General features: G+C 50.4%; 1 protein-coding gene and 1 pseudogene across 1 annotated transcript; one reads left to right on the top strand and one right to left on the bottom strand.

The window, feature by feature from the left end:
• Positions 1 to 284: 284 nt before the first annotated feature.
• Positions 285 to 10,092, top strand: LOC144138802 (uncharacterized). The gene is made up of 3 exons (XM_077671310.1): positions 285 to 564; positions 5,976 to 6,119; positions 10,061 to 10,092. The coding sequence occupies exons 1-3, from the start codon at positions 285 to 287 to the stop codon at positions 10,090 to 10,092; spliced, it is 456 nt and encodes a 151-aa protein (XP_077527436.1).
• A 3,072-nt stretch (positions 10,093 to 13,164) lies between these two features.
• Positions 13,165 to 14,591, bottom strand: LOC144164788 (uncharacterized; annotated as a pseudogene).
• Between the last annotated feature and the right edge of the window lie 2,078 nt (positions 14,592 to 16,669).

Below are 16,669 nucleotides of genomic sequence, written 5' to 3' on the forward strand. Positions count from 1 at the left end.
CCACTGAACCAACGCTCCCGATGAGAACAGTCCCCGTCGGTAAAGCCACGTGATTAGTCAACACGGCCATCTGAAGCGTAAGACTTCCCAACTGCCAGTAAGCCTGTTCTGGAGAATGGAGAATCCATTGAACGACGTCGCGCCGTCTTTAAATGCGGCTAGGATTGTTTAGGTATGGCTCGGTAAGGCCGTTCCCCGAGAGATTATATGTTTCACTAGCCGTCTTATAGGCGCCTTTAGTTGGTGCTCCATGGGTGAGAAGTGCTCGTTTCCCGTTGCCTGGCATGCAGGCTGTTCCGGCTGGCAAGAAGGTGCACCGCTGCACCAAGTGCGCGGCCACCTTCGACAGCCTGCTCGAGCTGGGCGAGCACGTGCTGGTGGAGATGAACGACGGCGTCACCTCGCCGCCCTTCCCGTATCCCCGAGGTTACGAGCCCCCGGCCCCAGTACAGCCGGCCACGCAGCAACCGCAACCCGAGCTGCCTTGCGACACCCCCACGGAGGAGAGGCCACAATCCTCGTTCGAGCGACCCAGCATGGAACCCAGCCAAGAAGAACATCTGGGTTAGCTTCACTCCTTGTGTTCCCCCTTCTTTGGCGCTGCGTTGGAAACGCCGTCCGGTCGCGGCCATGGCTCTTTCTGAAGAATGAACATGAACCTGCTTTGCCACAATGCGTCTGAATGCAAATCGGGCCGTACGAGGGTGCGAATTCGGCTAACAAAGAGGTCCGCCTTGAGATTTGACCCCAAAAACGTGGTCTATGCTGGGACGCCACACAGCATTGCAAATCGTCATGCTTGCATTGTGCGATGTCAAGCGCAGATGATATATTTTTAGGCAAATGTCTCGCTGAATGTCGTCATTGGTTTATTTTATAACTTTGATCGCGATTACTGGCCTCTTCGGGGCATTGCGGGAAAGCAGACTGGTGGAAATTTGCTGAGTGATGCCCACTCCGGCCTTCAGAACATGAGGGGGCCTTTGCGGCCCATCCTGTATCGGAGATTTAGGTCCACGTTTCACCGGCGGTTGCAAATGACATTCCCTGGCTCAGGCAGGCTGGGAGCCGTACTGCGTAAGAGTTTCAAGATGAAACAAGACAGTTATAGAGATATGCATGCTTTTACAGACGCACGCATACATTGTTCTTCATCAGGACAAATACAATTATTTGCACTTACACAGGGTAACACCGCAGCTAGCCGGCGTTTCCTGTGAGCGCACTGAAGATTGTAAGAGGGAGAATTGCACTACGGGTACTAAAGAGAAAAAAAAGTTTTGCAATATCCTGCCGCATGACAGAAGTATAATACTGGTTGAGGATCTCAACCACGAGAAGAAAAAAAATCCGACGAAAATTTGGAATGAGCCGTGGTTCACTTGGCCAGCACTCTGAAATAAAGAATAGCAGGGTAGCCTTGTCACTAAAGAGAACGGTGCAGTGTCAATGCTTACTGCCGTTGATAACTTACGGGACAGAAATGTGGCGCCTTACAAAACGCCTGAAGAGGAAAGCCTAATGAGCGATGGGGCGAAGGATCATTGGAGGGACACTGAGAGAGAGACAGAAGGACCATTTTGGATCAGGGAACATAGTTTCGCGGAAGACATCGTAGCTCAAGTTAAGAGGTGCTTGCATGGCTAAGCGTGAAATGCGGCCATTGGCGACGCCGCGGGCACCGAGAGATGGGGCACGCAGTATGGGAAGGCTATAACCTCGATGAAGGTCGAATGGAGAAAAAAAGCAGCCGACGGTTACTATACTCCCTAATGCCAAATTTGTGTTCAGCGCGAACAGCAGTCTTCTATGTCACGACGCATAGCAGGTGGCGCGCGCTACTCCGCCGTTTTCTAGCAGCGCGTCGCCGCCGTCGGCCACCATGTTTGATGAAAATCGTGTTTGAACCTCCTGCGCGAATGTCACGTGGTTCGGATGAACCACGCAACGAGGACGTCGTGAAGCACATCCACCGGCTGCCTCAGTCGTTCAGCACTCACTCCCGAGTGATGCAGTCCGCTGAGGCAGCACTCACTCGTTGGTTCTCTCGACGGCAGCAATGGCAAGCCTATGCGTCGGTGGCGCGGACTGCACCTGAGGAAGTGAATGCGTCGTCATCGAGCGCATGACGGCACGCGCTGCTATGGCGCAACTGCCAGAGCGTCGCCCCGGTCCAGCATGCCTGACTGCCTCCCTCTCCCAGTCTCGCTAGACGCTTCTCCTCCGTTTTCTTTCTGCCTTCATTGTCTCGTTCGCTCGCTGGGTTACGAGGCCGTCGCCGCCGCCAAACCACAGTACCGGGCGACAAAGTGCTCTGCACTAAAAATATCGAGGGCTCCTAAGCACTTCTGATGAGTTGTGATGGGGAAAGCAATATTGGCCACTTGAACGCCGCCGAGTGTCCCTCCGAGTTTGGGACTGCGAGTGACGTTTTCTGATTTCGCTTTGGGGTATCTGCGGGGTACTGGCGAAGACAGCGGGACGAATCAGCTCAGATATCCGCCCGTTTGCACGCCGCGATTCCCGCGTTCACGCGCCATCGCTGCGAGCTCCGCAACCGCCTCCAGCTGGGGCGCTTTTACTCGCCCTCTTGAATATAGGGTCATCGTCGCCACGCAGGTAGAAAAGCCTCGTGTCACAGTTTTGATCACGTCCTTGTGCATAGGTGGCTCGCCCGTGTGCATAAACTCCGTGAACATATTTATTGAAGTGATGCTTTCAATGTTTCACAGATGGCGTATATCGCGTCGGAAACCCAGTGCAGGAAAGCCAACTTTCTCTGACGGTGATGATGATCGTTGGTGAAGTGAAAGGGAAAAAAACGCTTCCCGTGGCCGGAGCCGAACCTGGGTCTCTCGCGTTATAAAGCCGACGTCTATCCCATTACGCCATTTCGACATGGGCGAAGCAGTTTGGATTTTGAGCGGGGCGGGGATCAAGGACGGGCAAAATTGAGAGGGAAACTCGTGCATCCCTTCATCTAACGACGACGATAGTTGAACCCCAAGCTTTCTTCGTGCGCAAACAAAATGGCGAAGGGTCAAATTTAAAAGCCCCTGCAATCAGAAGTCGAACATGCCCGTGACTCAAAGCCAAAGCTCAATGAGTAAAAGTCCAGGCCGTCTGCGACTCAAAGCCCCAAATCAGACGACAACCAAAGAATTACCCTCGCGAAAGCTTCGCATTCAACCATCGCCGTCGTGAGACGGAGGGGTGCATATTTTTTTTCGCCTGGGCTCCCACACCGATACGGTTCTGTCAGTCTCGGCGTTGTGACACTTAAAGGGGCGATGAAAACAACGTGCAACTTGGTTTTATCTGAAAGGACAAGAGTTTGCCGGCTCACTCAGCTCTATCCTAGCCGCGAAAGACGATTTTTAACAAAAACAATGCAAGAAATATTACCACCTTTCAAATTTCGTGCGATAGGGCCGTAACATGCGCAGGATTGAGGTGCCATGGAACAACACTAAAAACATTTTTATCAATGGGCTAACTGCTCGTTAGGATTCAAGTTATGTGATCAAACGCAACTAGAGGCCCCACTGTAATTTCCCACTCGTTTTTTGAGCGGCGGCGCTTGGCGGCCGCCTATGCCGGGACGTCATACAAAAATTGTCGGATACTTAGGAATATCCTTCCTTTATTATCTCGATTGCTTGTTTGAAGTTTGCTATAACATTGGGCCTTTTTAATAAACCGAACATGTATTTTGTCTTCCTAGACCCTTAAGTGTGTTTAGAACATCCGACGCAAGCACTTAAGGGTCTAGCAAGTGTTGTAGCACCGCGTTCAGCCTCCGCAAATAAGAGTAGGCTTGCGAAATTCAATTTGCTTGCGTTAATAGAAAAAAAATTGGAGCACTGTAATCAGGTCTGGAAATGATCAATAAAGGCTCGCGGCATACATATTGTACAGCGGTGCATACAAGAGGGGCCGTAAACGATGTCCTGCTTCGAACGGGTAGTGTTACATTAACGTCCAAACAATCAACAAGCAAAATACTGACAACGTGGAAGAGGTTTCTGCTTTCGTACGGTGAATGGCAAACTATTTACGTTGTTCCATGACCCTGCTGTGCCGTTCCTCGCATTGGTCATAGCGTTTCTGCTGGGTGCCCAACGTGGATTGTACAACATTGGGAAACCTTTCGAGTGCATTTGGACGTTATCAAGGTACGCAAGGCCTTCGAGTTAGCCACAGCAGTCTAATGGCGCTGATGTCATGACACTCGAAGCACATAGCAAGATGACATGCGACAAGCTGTGCGACAAAACGAAACATGCACACGGGAACTGATTCGTGTCTTGCGCTAGCGACGCTCAAAAGGAAGCCACTGAAACACGCTGGCCACGAAAATACTTGATACGTAGAGGAAATACTGCCACTTCGTGAATTAGAAAGACCATTGTTGTGAACGACATGCGCCAAAACACGGCTACTAACCTTCAACTTGGGTGCCGTGATTGCCTTTTTTTATTTTCTAAACGCATGTAACAACGTCAGTATGTAGCTTTCGGCGGTGTCGCGATACAGCCACGAAGAGGCAGCTTCTACTTTGAGGAATCATAGCAATGAACTCAACTACCCAGGCGTTGCAGTAGTGAGAATGTACCAGATTCTCGAATTCCGCGGAATATGGAAGAATGGCATTGCGACAAGTTATAATTTCTCTGAATCGGATTGTAGTAGATGAGGCTCACTTGTCCATTCCACAACACTGCTAGCTCATGATTGCGACGGCCCCTTCCTGTCACCGATCATCGCTTTCTTCGTCGCTATTCAGCACTTCCCTCGAATATATCCGATAGCTTTTTAGAGTTTTACGCCAGAAAATAGCTGCTTGTGCCAGTTAGAGGACAAAATACAGCTTAGGCGCTAAATGCATCACGTCTATTTCTCCCAAACAGTGCCCGCAGATCCCATGGCTGTAGAATCTGCGGGGGCTAACGTCTCATGCCATCATTTTTTGCAACCATTGACTTCCGACACTAGAGTGAAATGCTGAAGCACTGACATAACGAATGCAAACTCGTTAGGCGCGAATGTCCTGACCCAAAGGGATGCGCACAAAATTGGAAATAAAAATTTCTCGGGCACTTAAGATTGCTTTTGGGATTTGAAGGCAAAAGCCAGCAATTACCAGAGTTCTTCACTGCTGCATCGTGCTTGCGTCTCTCTCTTCGCTTTAGTTTCTACATCTTTGGACGCAAACTACTCCGCAAGGAAGACTGGCCGCCATTGACGTGGTAGCTTCCCCATCGTGAGAGCTCTTCTGCGCGAGCTTTTCTCCATATGCGCGTGCCTTCACGTTCGCCTGCCACGAGGCACGCATCAGGCTAATTCTTGTTGCTTTCTTGCGCGGTGCTGAGTTATCGCAGTGTTTAGCCCACTTAACTGCGGCGCTGGCGACCCCGGTTCAAATCCCACTCGAGCCAAATACTATGTTTTTTTTTTTTCATTTTACAGCGGTGGCTATCGTAGTAGCATAAATGTTGAGGGCGACGACGACTTAGTCTTAGACTAAGGTCACTTTTCGCGTTTGCTGAGCCAGCGAAGGGCTTTCGTCGTAAACCGATTGCATTTACTAACTCAAAACACGCCCTGATGTGTGAGAACATACCGCGTAATATGAGTTACAAGTTGTGTTCCAAGAAGTAACTCTTCCTTTTCGTTCAAAGCTTTTCCTTTCCAGCCAGACATCATAATTAGCCGCCTGTATACTTGCCACGCGATGCAATGCGCGAGTTTTCAGTCAAAATCTATTGTACTCGTGGGTTACTGTCTGATATAGTAGCGCTTGCCAACGCGCAACTAAAATGCTACGTGAGTGTGGTGCGTGGCGTCGTATTATTGGAATGAGCATGCAGGGTTCCGAAGCCATTAGAAACCGATGAGTCCGATAGCTTCACATTTCGGCATTCCGCGTTTCACGCGCACTATTGCGCTACACACGCTTCCCTTCTTTCCAGCAGGCCCCGAGAAGGCCCCTGATGCTTATGCCGCCGTGTTCCCCTGCCCCAAGTGCGGCGACTGCTTTGGCACAAAGGAGAGTACCTTGAGCGGCACAACCGATGGAAACACCGCAGCTCTCCCTGCCCCTACTACAGCCCCTCCAGGTGGGTGCGGGGCAGCGGCTGTCTTCGCATGGCTGCGACACGGGTTTACGTACTTCATTTTATATTTTAAACGCCCATAAATAGCGCTAACAGATGTCATCTGTCGCGGAATTATAAAAATTGAGCGAAAACATTGACTGCCGATTTCGGTACTCCTAATGCGAAACTTGAGCGCAGCGCATACTACAGTCACCTCGGTGAAGGCGCATATCTGCTGTGTCTCAGGAAGGGATCGCGTCATCAGCCAATGTACGACGGCGTGCGCTACTTTTTTGTTATCTTGTGGCGTGTCGCCGCCGGCGAGCACGTCTCGCAAGGCACCCTCGGCAAGGCACCCTCCGAGGGACGACGCAGAACCATAGGAGCGGGCGCTTAAGTGCTGCGCTCCAAAACATTTTCTGGGAACTTGTTACTGCAGTTTTCCTCGAAATTCCCGTGCTAAATCTTCATACAGGTGCCGTTCTAAACCTTAAATATAACCACTTAAAAACCACGGTGTATGTAATGCTCGAAAAAATATTTGCGCAAAATAATTTTACAAGCAAAATCACTTCGTAAGAAAAATCACTGTTATCATCTGTCCTGGAATTCACACGTTTTTTTTTTCACATGAAAAAAATATAACCACTGCTGTGTGTTATCTTCGGTTCGTCACTAGTGAGAATCGCTTGTCTAATAGGGGTCGGACATAACCTCCGCCGGTATATTTAAATCGAAGTAAATTCTCTTCCTCGCTACCTCAAACACTTTATTTATTACAGGGAGAGAGAGAGATAGAGATAGAGAGAGAGAGAGAGAGAGAGAGAGAGAGAGAGAGAGAGAGAAATATTCGAGGACACCTAAGCAATTCTTAAAAATTGTGAATGCGAAAGCAATATAGTCAAAATGCACGCCGCTGAGAGATCTTCCATATTGGTTTTGTGTGTTTTTGAGATGTCAGATTGAATTGGTGAGGGTTACTTTCCCGGGGTTCTGTGTTAGCATGTTGGCTTCATGCCGTTATCATTTTGACGGTGTGGCTTGGGATTCATTTGCACGCATTTTAAAGAAGTCCGATGGTGTGCTTAAGAGTCCTGTTCGCTGCTTCCTTCCGCTTCTTTACCTCATCCGCGTGGTGTGGTTACGTGAATGACCGCGTTTCGCTACCGTCGAGGCCGCCGACAAACTCCGCAGTGGCCACGTGGTCACGTGGCCTACGGGGCTACCGTCGATGGCAGCGCTGGTGTGGTTCACGGCAAAGCAGCCAGAAACCCCGCCTCATAGTCTTCTTGCAGGTGACGTCGTGCGTCTTCCTGCACAATGCTTCGCATATGGCGCGCAACCAGCGTATGGTGGTTGGAGCATTGGGCGTGAAGTAGTCGTGTCGGTCTGCAGCAATCTAAGGGTCGCTGGAGACACCCATCCGGATTGGTAGTTCCTATATGCCTGCTGCGAGTCGGTGACAATTGTTTGTGCCGGCGTCTGTGTAAGGTACAGAGCAATTGCCATTTCCTCCACTTCAGTAATGTCCGCGGTCTCGACTGTTGAGCTTACAAGGAGACAGTTCTTGGTCGATGCCACTATCGTTGCGTATGTCTTGCCTCTGCAGCGGGAGGCGTCCGTGTATACGATTCCGGGGTCTTTTCCAAAGCTCGTGTTCAGCGCTCAGGCTCTCGCTGCTTTTCTGGCCTCGTGATGGGTGGGGTGCATGTTTCTTGGCACTGGATGAATAATTAAAGACTGGCGCCAGGGGGTTGGTATCTGAACCTGCGGGATCGCGTAGAGGGCCGCCCACTCTATCTTGAGAATTTTTCGGCTATCTTTAGTTCGGTTGAGTCTGGCTTTTTGGCTGGATAGATGACCTTCGATAAATTCTTCTGCGGTGTTGTGTACTCCACAGAAGAGCGCATCCATAGACAAGCTGCCATCCTGAGCAGCTTGTCTGTGGATGCGCTCATGGGTGGTCATATGTCATGCTTGACTGACTTCTGTATGAGTATACGGAGGAGATTTATGTCGTTCTTATTCAGTGAGAGGTAAGTCATGATGTAAGTTATCCTTGAAATGCCTCGACCAAACGCAGGGTATCCGCCTCTTTCCTTCCTGTCTTCCTGGTTGACACATTTCCAATCATGTGCATTCTTTGATCAGTAGTTTGCTTCAGTTTTTTTAGGGAGATGTCACTATTTGTATCTGCTTGTAGGTGAACGGGATTTTAATACTGGGACTAGGAATCATCGCATGTCCTTCTGGTTGTACTTGGATGTCTTCCGTGATGTTCTTCTTGACTTTCAGGTGGACAACAAGGAGTTCGGACTTTTGTGGCGAACACTGGAGGCCACAGGCATTGGCGTATTGATTTATGACGTCCGTTGCCCTCTGAAGGGTGTCCTCAATATCTCCGAGGCAGTCGGTTCCCGTACAGATGGTGATATCGCCAGCATATAAAGCATGCCCAAGGTTATCGATGGCATCGAGTCTTCGGGGGAGGTCAAGCAAGGCGACATCAAAGGGACCCTGCAACACTTGCCACCGACTACTAGAAATGTATTTTGGGATAAAGTCTATTGTCCCAGAAATCTCTTCCCGCAAGAATTATGGAAATCCGTTCACAATTAACGAGACTACGCGCGATGAGAAATCGCGCATAATCGTTCCCTCTCAAATCGACCACGCCCAACGCGACGAAAGCTGCGCGCTCTCTCCCGGAGAGGGGGGCGGCTCGCGGCGTGCTCTTCGGCGGCCTTCGATATGTCACAGGCCGGTTAGTTTTCTCCTTTTCTCCGCAACACGGAGGGGCCTATTTCCGGTCTGGTGCCACAAAAAAGCAGGCATGGGTGCCTGCTCGCAAGTGCGCGCTCGGGCAGGTAGGGCATTTTTGAAGCAATAAACGTTTGTAGCCGAGTGGTCCCGTTGAAAGGGAAGTATTGACACGGCCGCTGGATGAAAGGCGCACTGACGTGCGGCCGGCCGCGTGCCTCCAAAGCGGCGTGAGTGCGCCTAGAGCCAAATACTGCCACCGCGGCGCCACCGTTCCGGGACTGGTTGCGGCGAGCGCGGCCCGCGGGACGCCGGCTTTCGGGCCGCTTATTTCGAAGTGTGGGCTTATCATCGGCGTTCCACGCTCCACATAAGGCATTTACCAGCACTAATGTTACGCCTGTTAAAAGACAAACACGATTAGCGGCGGCCGAGCTTCATTTGGTCAAGATGCAAGTTAAATTCCGTTCGCAGCAGCAGCATTACGCGTTGATAGTGTGCCTTCTGTCTCGCATTGCTGTGTCGTTGTGTCTTACATCGCCAGGCATGCTCTTTGTGACCTCACGCCCGGCAGAGATTTACGTTTTGTCTGCAAGCTGCGACTGCAGAGAATATATTAAAATTCCGGACAAGCAGAAACAATGTATTTGTGACGGCGCTTGTTCTTTATGAGTGCCAACACTTCTCAATGTTTAAGACATAACCAACTTTTTTGTAGGTTTCTCCTCGTGCACTAAATAAAACACCACAATTCATTTAATCTCACGGCACATATGAATTGATTACACGTTGTTTAGTTATGAAGTAATACTACTATCACAGCTGTGTCGGCCTTTTTTTTATTTTGGCAATATATGTATATACAGTTGACTGAAAAGCGATTCCAGTTTCTACCTGATATTTTTACATGTTCCCTGTAGCCTCGAAAAAAATTAATGAGGGCATATGGAATTTCCGGGTCGACAAAAAATTTAAAAAATTTGGCGAGCTCGGCAAGCTAAATTTCTGCCCGGACACAAAAGAAAAAACGAAATTGTAGTACAGAAATTCCGAAAATTGCCTAATAATGCGTAAGCATTCAAACACCGCTTTTCCATTTCACATTTTGTTCCTTTCTTTGCTATTTTAAACCACCAATCTACATCTTGAATATCATAATTATTAATAGTTCTAACTGCGTGAATTACGCATTTTTTGTGCAGATTCAAGGCATTACACATCTTGCACAACGTAGAGATTATGCTTGGGTGCTCAAAAAAGAAAGCTGACGAGATAACGTATGTAAAAAGTTTCCTACGCCACGAAAATTATTTCGAATTGAAGCGCAGTATGTTCACAGAGCAAAACTACCGCAACGTCTTTAGACCGCGCTAATTTGAGAACATACTGGTGCTGCTCTGCAGGAGCCCGGCCGCTAGCTTCAGGGATAAGTGCATATCAGTTTGAATCGGTGATGAAATAACGGAGGAACTGTACCTAGAGCTAGTTCTCATCGCAAAGTTGGAAAAATGCTTAGCAGCTAGGAGAGTGGACCGTACGTACTGTCTCTTGAACACAGCACGGTGCATTTATTTTTCTTTCCATACAAACTCTGTAATCAAGTTTTCAGTAGCGCATTTAAAGGCATTGTCGTGCCTGCGAAAATGAAACAACCCATATCTCTATGCGCGGCAAGACATGAATGAGCCAGTATAAAAGTATCAAAAGACACGCATAGCAAAATATCTAGTCTCTTCAAATCCTTTTTGAACCATCCTATCGCGTGTCCTCGTTTTACGAGGTGCGCATTCCGCCTGGCCAACATGTTTTTGCAAAGAAGTGTCTTTAAAAATATTGATCGCTCTCCCATGGGTCGACACGGCATTTCCCAAGAAAAGGTGACATTTTTGATATTTCGGACGAATAAGGTCCCACCAACAACCTGCCGCTTGAACTGTAACTAATCAACTTGCGGCTTTAAACTGTGCAACGCGGTTTACGTGCTGTGTGTGAGTCTTTTTCAGACAAAGGTTACCGGTGGTTATCATCTTTTTGTTGAATATTATCTTTTTCTAACAATGTTGTCGGATATGGGGCATCTTTTTAGATTTGTTAGATTGAAAATGTATTGCCTATATCCCATTGAAGAATTATTTTAACTTCTGGCTACTTCAGTCACGACCGGGCGGTTGGATCGAGCGACAGAGTGGCAGACATACATACATACAGACAGACAGTTTTTGCGGTTGAGTAGCCCAGGACTGACATGTTTAAAACCAGTGCGCTGGCTGTCTCTCAGCCGACGCAAGCGCTCGCCTACGGGGACCGCCCCGCTCCGTCCCGAAACCAGTCCCCGAACGCTAGCGCCATGAGGCAGTCAAGCGGCGGCAAACGTAAACACCGCCACTCACGCCCTCGCCCGTTGAAATCCGGGCGACGCGCCAGGCCGCACCTTGCGTGCGCTCTCATCCAGCGGCCGTGGTATTGAGCTCATCACTCAAACTCCGCGCGCACTCAAAACACAAAAGAAACGGCAAAACTGTGCCTATAGGTTCAGGCATAGAAGAGGTTCGTACACAGCGATGACGACGACGGAAATGGGAGAATCTCGCCGCGAAGTTGACCAGTGACAGCCGATCGGGCAGCCATGGCCTATGTGACGTCCCTTAGGCCATGCCAGGGGTTGGATAATGAGGACAACTGAAGAGAGAGCGGTTGGTTTTTCCGTGTCTTTCACATCGATTTGCGCGCTCACCGCTTCACGTGCACGTGTAATACTTGGCTCAGGTACTCCTGGCAGTGTAATCTAAACGTCGCGCAGATTTACTTGCACTGCTCAAAGAGTGTTGCAGGGTCCCTTTAAATAACAACGGTGACAGCACAGATCCTCGGGGCGTGCCTCTACCTCTTAGTTGTACGGGATCGGATGTGGCATCTACTATCCTGAGTGCGGCAGTGCGCTCCAAGAGGAAGTTGCGGATGTACTCGTACGTCCGCGTTCTGTGGCATTGAGGTTCCTCAATATACTTGCGTGAGTCACGTTCGCTCGCCCACTGAGAGCACACCGGACTGAGTCGCACTGGGCCGTTTGACGTCCACTTTTAAACCTCCTGCCAGCACAGCGGGTATGTCACCCGTAAGGGCATGAAACCTATATCTTCGCTTGCCCGCAACCCCTCCCCCCAACCCGTGCACGCCGGCGGCCGGTTATGGGCGCATGCTTAGAAGTGAAAGAAACCATCGAAAATGTCCCTCTAAAAGGCATTTAAGCTGTACAAGTAATATTTCCGCGTTCGTCGTTCCAAGCGGGCAAGTTAGCATCCATCCGGGAGGGATTCGCAGCTACTAGACGAGCTGAAAATAGAGGATGCAACGGGAGCAGCAGCGGCTTCCTGTTTTCGCGCCTATTTGCGCTTCTGTTCGAGCCGGCCCTTCTTCCATTCCCGCTCTTCCCCCAAGCGAACGACATCCGTCCGTCCCATAACAAATTAAAGCTAGAAGGTCTCGAGCTTTATTCTCGCGACAAACATGTGACTGCCAACTTCCTTCCACCGCGGTAGGCATCTTACTGTCAGTGTAACACACCCACCCAGACTGAAATCACTCGACAACGGAGGGCAGTTTACAGGACGCATTGAGCCATGAGTCTTCCGCGTTTGAATCTCGAACCAGCAAAACAGACATCGGTAGCGGCATGGAGCCCAGCTGTGCGCGCACGCCCCTCTTCTCTTCCATCCCCCGCACCCCGTGCATGCATAAACTGGCAACCGGTGGTGGGCGCATACATAGGCGTGAAATACACCAGCGAAAATGTCGCTAGGAAAGCCTTTAAAGTTGAAGAAGAATTATGGGCTCACGCCGGCGTTCCAACCGCGCAAGTGGCTCTTTAGTTTACACGCACTCAGCGACGTGGAACTTGAGGTGGCGGCGGCCTCTTTCGGCCATTTTTTGAGCCCATTCCCCTTTCTGTGTGTTCTCCGCAATCATCTGATAACGGCGCTACCACTGTTGTCAGCCGATAGCGCAATTTGTGAGGGAGGCATCGGTGGTGGCAAGGGCAATAGCAGTTGTGAGAGAGCGGTCGGCGGTGGCGAAGAGGAGCTCCGGAACGGCGCCGAGTAAATCGGCTTCACCGGAATGAAAACTGCGGCGGGGGGAGTTAGACATTGTGAACGAGCAGACGGCAGGGGTCGAACAACGCTTTATTGCCGATAACGAAGGGTTTATGTAGGCTGGGAGAGTGACGTCACGCTCACGTAGGAGCAACAGCTTGTGCTCGTTATCGCGGCAGTGTCAACTCGGTTACATCTTACTTTCCTTGGTGAAATCAGGGTCGCTCTGGCAGGGGGTACCGACGAGGCTCGCGACGTTCCCGAGTGCTTCTCTGTGGTAGTGTCGGCTCTGGAACGGGACCGGAGCCTGGCAAGCCTGAGGAAGGTGTTGTGGTAGTGTCGGGGCATGGTAGCTCTGGAACCTCCCGGAGATGCTCTCGTGTGCGTCGCATTTCTCGGCCGTCTTGTGTTTTCACCAGTACGGAGCGGGGAGCTCCCGCTGATCCCAGCACAACAACCGGGGACCACGTCCGTGTGTGCATGTCGTACACCGATGCCCGCTGACCTGGCGAGAAGGTGCGCAGGTGCCGAGCTCCTCGATTGTAGTAGACCCTCTGCTTGTGGCGAATATCCTGGAGACGGGAGTGCACCTCCCGGCTTGGCAATGGTGATGGCTTCAGGTGGAAGGAGGGAACCGGTAGCAGCGTTCTCGTTTGTCGACCCATCAGTCTCTGCACAGGTGACATCAAAATAGCATCACGTGGAGTATTGCGCAACTCAAGCAGAGCTAAATAGAAGTCTGGGCTGTTATAGGAACACTCCTTCAACAGTGTTTTCGCTTCTTGAACTGCTCTTTCGGCAATGCCATTTGCTCAAGGGTGATAAGGGCTTGACTTGACGTGGGTGACTCCTAGTTCATGGATAAATTCACGGAACTCGTGGCTACTAAAAGGGAGCCCGTTGTCACTAGAGAGCTTCACTGGTAAGCCATGGACAGAGAAAACTTTCGCGCAATACTCGTTCAAGTGCTGGGCAGTTGTGTATTGAAACTCCTGTATTTCAGTATAAGAGGAGTAGAAGTCTACAATGATGGCAAACTCTTTACCACCATGATGGAATAAGTCTATGCCAACTCTTTCCCATGGCAGATTGGGGACATCATGACGCAGTAGAGGCATTTTCCTGTTTTGCTTTTGGTGAGCCCGACAAACTTTGCATGATGCTGCAACCTGGTGAATGTCGCTCGACATTGATGGCCAGAACATGATACTCCTTGCCCGAAGTTTCATCTTTTCCGCCCCTGAGTGGGCCATATGAAGAAGACGAAGGATTTCAGCTCTCTTAGCGCTTGGTACGGTTACCATGTTGCTGCGAAAGACGAGGCCATCTTGTGTATGCATCTCTTCTCGATACGCCCAATATGGTCTGGCACTTGCTGGGACGTCCTCTTTGTTTTCCGGCCAGTCAGTCTCGGCGTAGGATCGGACGGTCGACAGAGCAGGATCGTTGGTGGTTGCTGCACGGAGCTCCTCGAGGCGAATCTCGGAAGCTGGAACGAGGGCAATGACGTTAACATTGAAACGCTCGGTTTCTTCAGTCAATAAGGCCTTGCTTGGAAAACGAGAGAGCGCATCAGCAAAAACAGCTCTTTTCCTGGCTTGTACAGTAGATTGATGGCGTATCGCTGCAATGTCAGTCGCATTCGTTGCAGTCGAAGTGGGCACTGGTGAAGTGGCTTGCTGAAAATTGGCACCAACGGACGATGGTCGGTTTCCACCGTAACCTGAGACTGGCCGAAAATATAATCGTGAAATTTTTTGCAGCCATGCACAATCGCTCGAGCTTCCTTTTCAATCTGCATGTACCGGATCTGAGCATCACTGAGCGATCTAGACGAGAAAGCGATGGGGCGGACGTCCTGTATCAGAACTGCGCCAACGCCCATGTGGCTGGCGTCAACAGAAAGGGTGACTGGCTTTTTCAGATCAAAGTAAGCAAGCACTGGCGCTGTTACTAAGGCTTGGCGCAGCTCATTGAAGCTGCTTTGCTCTTTTCCCGTCCAGACCCAGGCAATATCTTTGCGCAGCAGGGTTCTAAGTGGTGCGATGAGAACCGACATTCGCGGAATGAAGCGCTGCACGTATTTAATCCTTCCGAGGAACACTCAATTCCTTGCTGTTACTCGGCGCTGGCATGTCCAAAATGGCTTGGACGTGATCGGGGTCCAGGCTCAGTCCCTGCGTGGTGAAAATGTGTCCCAAGTACCGAACTTGCTCCTGCAAAAAGACACATTTCTGCGAGTTCAGACGGAGGTTGTGCTCACGGCAACGTGCAAGCACTCCGGTCAAGTTGTCATGCTCTTCCTTCGTTGTGCCCCAGACTAATATGTCGTCCATTACAACAGCTACTCCAGACAGGCCCTCCAAGAGGCGGTGCATGGCTGCTTGAAATATTCCCGGGGCAGAAGCAATTCCAAAAGGTATGCGGAGAAACCGATAGCGCCCGTAAGGCGTGCTCATTGTGCACAATTTCGTGCTGCTCTCAGAAAGTTTTATTTGCCAGAACCCGGATGCTGCGTCCAAGGTAGAAAAATATTTGGCTCCAGATAGTCGTTGCGCGACCTCTTCTAGAACTGGCCTGGCATAGGGTAGTGTTCATGCAGCAGAACCGTGTTAAGCTACGTGGGGTCGAGACAAATTCTTACTTTATCACCTTTAACTACGGCTACCATATAGCTTGACCATTCAGTTGGTTCGGTTACCTTGGTTAGGACGTTTTGCTCTTCCATGCGTTGAAGTTCGGCCTTTACTTTATCTTCAATGGCGACCGGAACCCTTCTGGCTGGCACAACAACATTGTCATGAGCAACCTCCCGAAGGGGTATGTGTCAAAACCCCCGAAGGGGCATGTGCCCAATAGACGGGCGTGAAATGTGCCAGCGTTGAAGTGAATTTAGAGACGTGAGTAAGAAGAGGAGTGAGGCAAGCGCCGGGAGAAGGAAGAAGAGGAGAAGACCAGGCTACGCTCCTGGTGCCGACTCCAGCGTCATCGGGGCCTGACGACGCCTCAGGCCTACCGACCGGAGTTCCAGGCGACGATCTTGGAGGGAGACCCCGCGGCAGCGCACCGTCGGCGGCTCCAGGCTACCAACTAAGATACAGTCGGGGACGCTCAGGCTACGCTGCGATACATCACAACTAGGGCTACGCTCCCTTGGCGGTTGGCAGCGTCGGCTGAACCCACTTTGTGCAAGCACTACGAAACATGACTGTCGGTTGTCTGGGCCCACACGCCAGATAGGAAGACATCACCCGTAATGTGAGCGACACAATACCTAGACCTTTGCGCAAACTCAAACCGTGAGAACACTTCTGTGACTGTTTACTGTTACTTTATGTGTGCTGCGAAACACCTTCCTCGTCAATTAAACGTTTTTCTCTGTATCCTGTCTACTTGGCAAATTGACGTGACAATTTTGGCGAGCCTGCCAGGATCCATAACTTTGCATTGTCACTGTCAATTCATCCAGGTGGACTATGGATCCAGAGAAACTGTTAGCCCTTACCGAGGCACTGGGGTTGACCAAAGAGGAGGCATTGGCTATATCGGAAAGAGCAGCCCGAGAGAAGCAGAAGAGATATGAACGTAAACGGCAGAAGGAAGAGAGAGAACGGAAAATACAAGAACTTAAGGAGCAGCTTGCTGAATACGCTTTGCATGGACCGATAACAGAGGGAAGTGAGAGGGCAGGTTCTGTGTCACCCCGAGCCCTAAATATCA

The sequence above is a fragment of the Haemaphysalis longicornis genome, unplaced genomic scaffold, assembly GCF_048455015.1.
Source record: "Haemaphysalis longicornis isolate Haplotype H1 unplaced genomic scaffold, Haemaphysalis longicornis Haplotype H1 scaffold_1, whole genome shotgun sequence".
NCBI classification, from domain to species: domain Eukaryota; kingdom Metazoa; phylum Arthropoda; class Arachnida; order Ixodida; family Ixodidae; genus Haemaphysalis; species Haemaphysalis longicornis.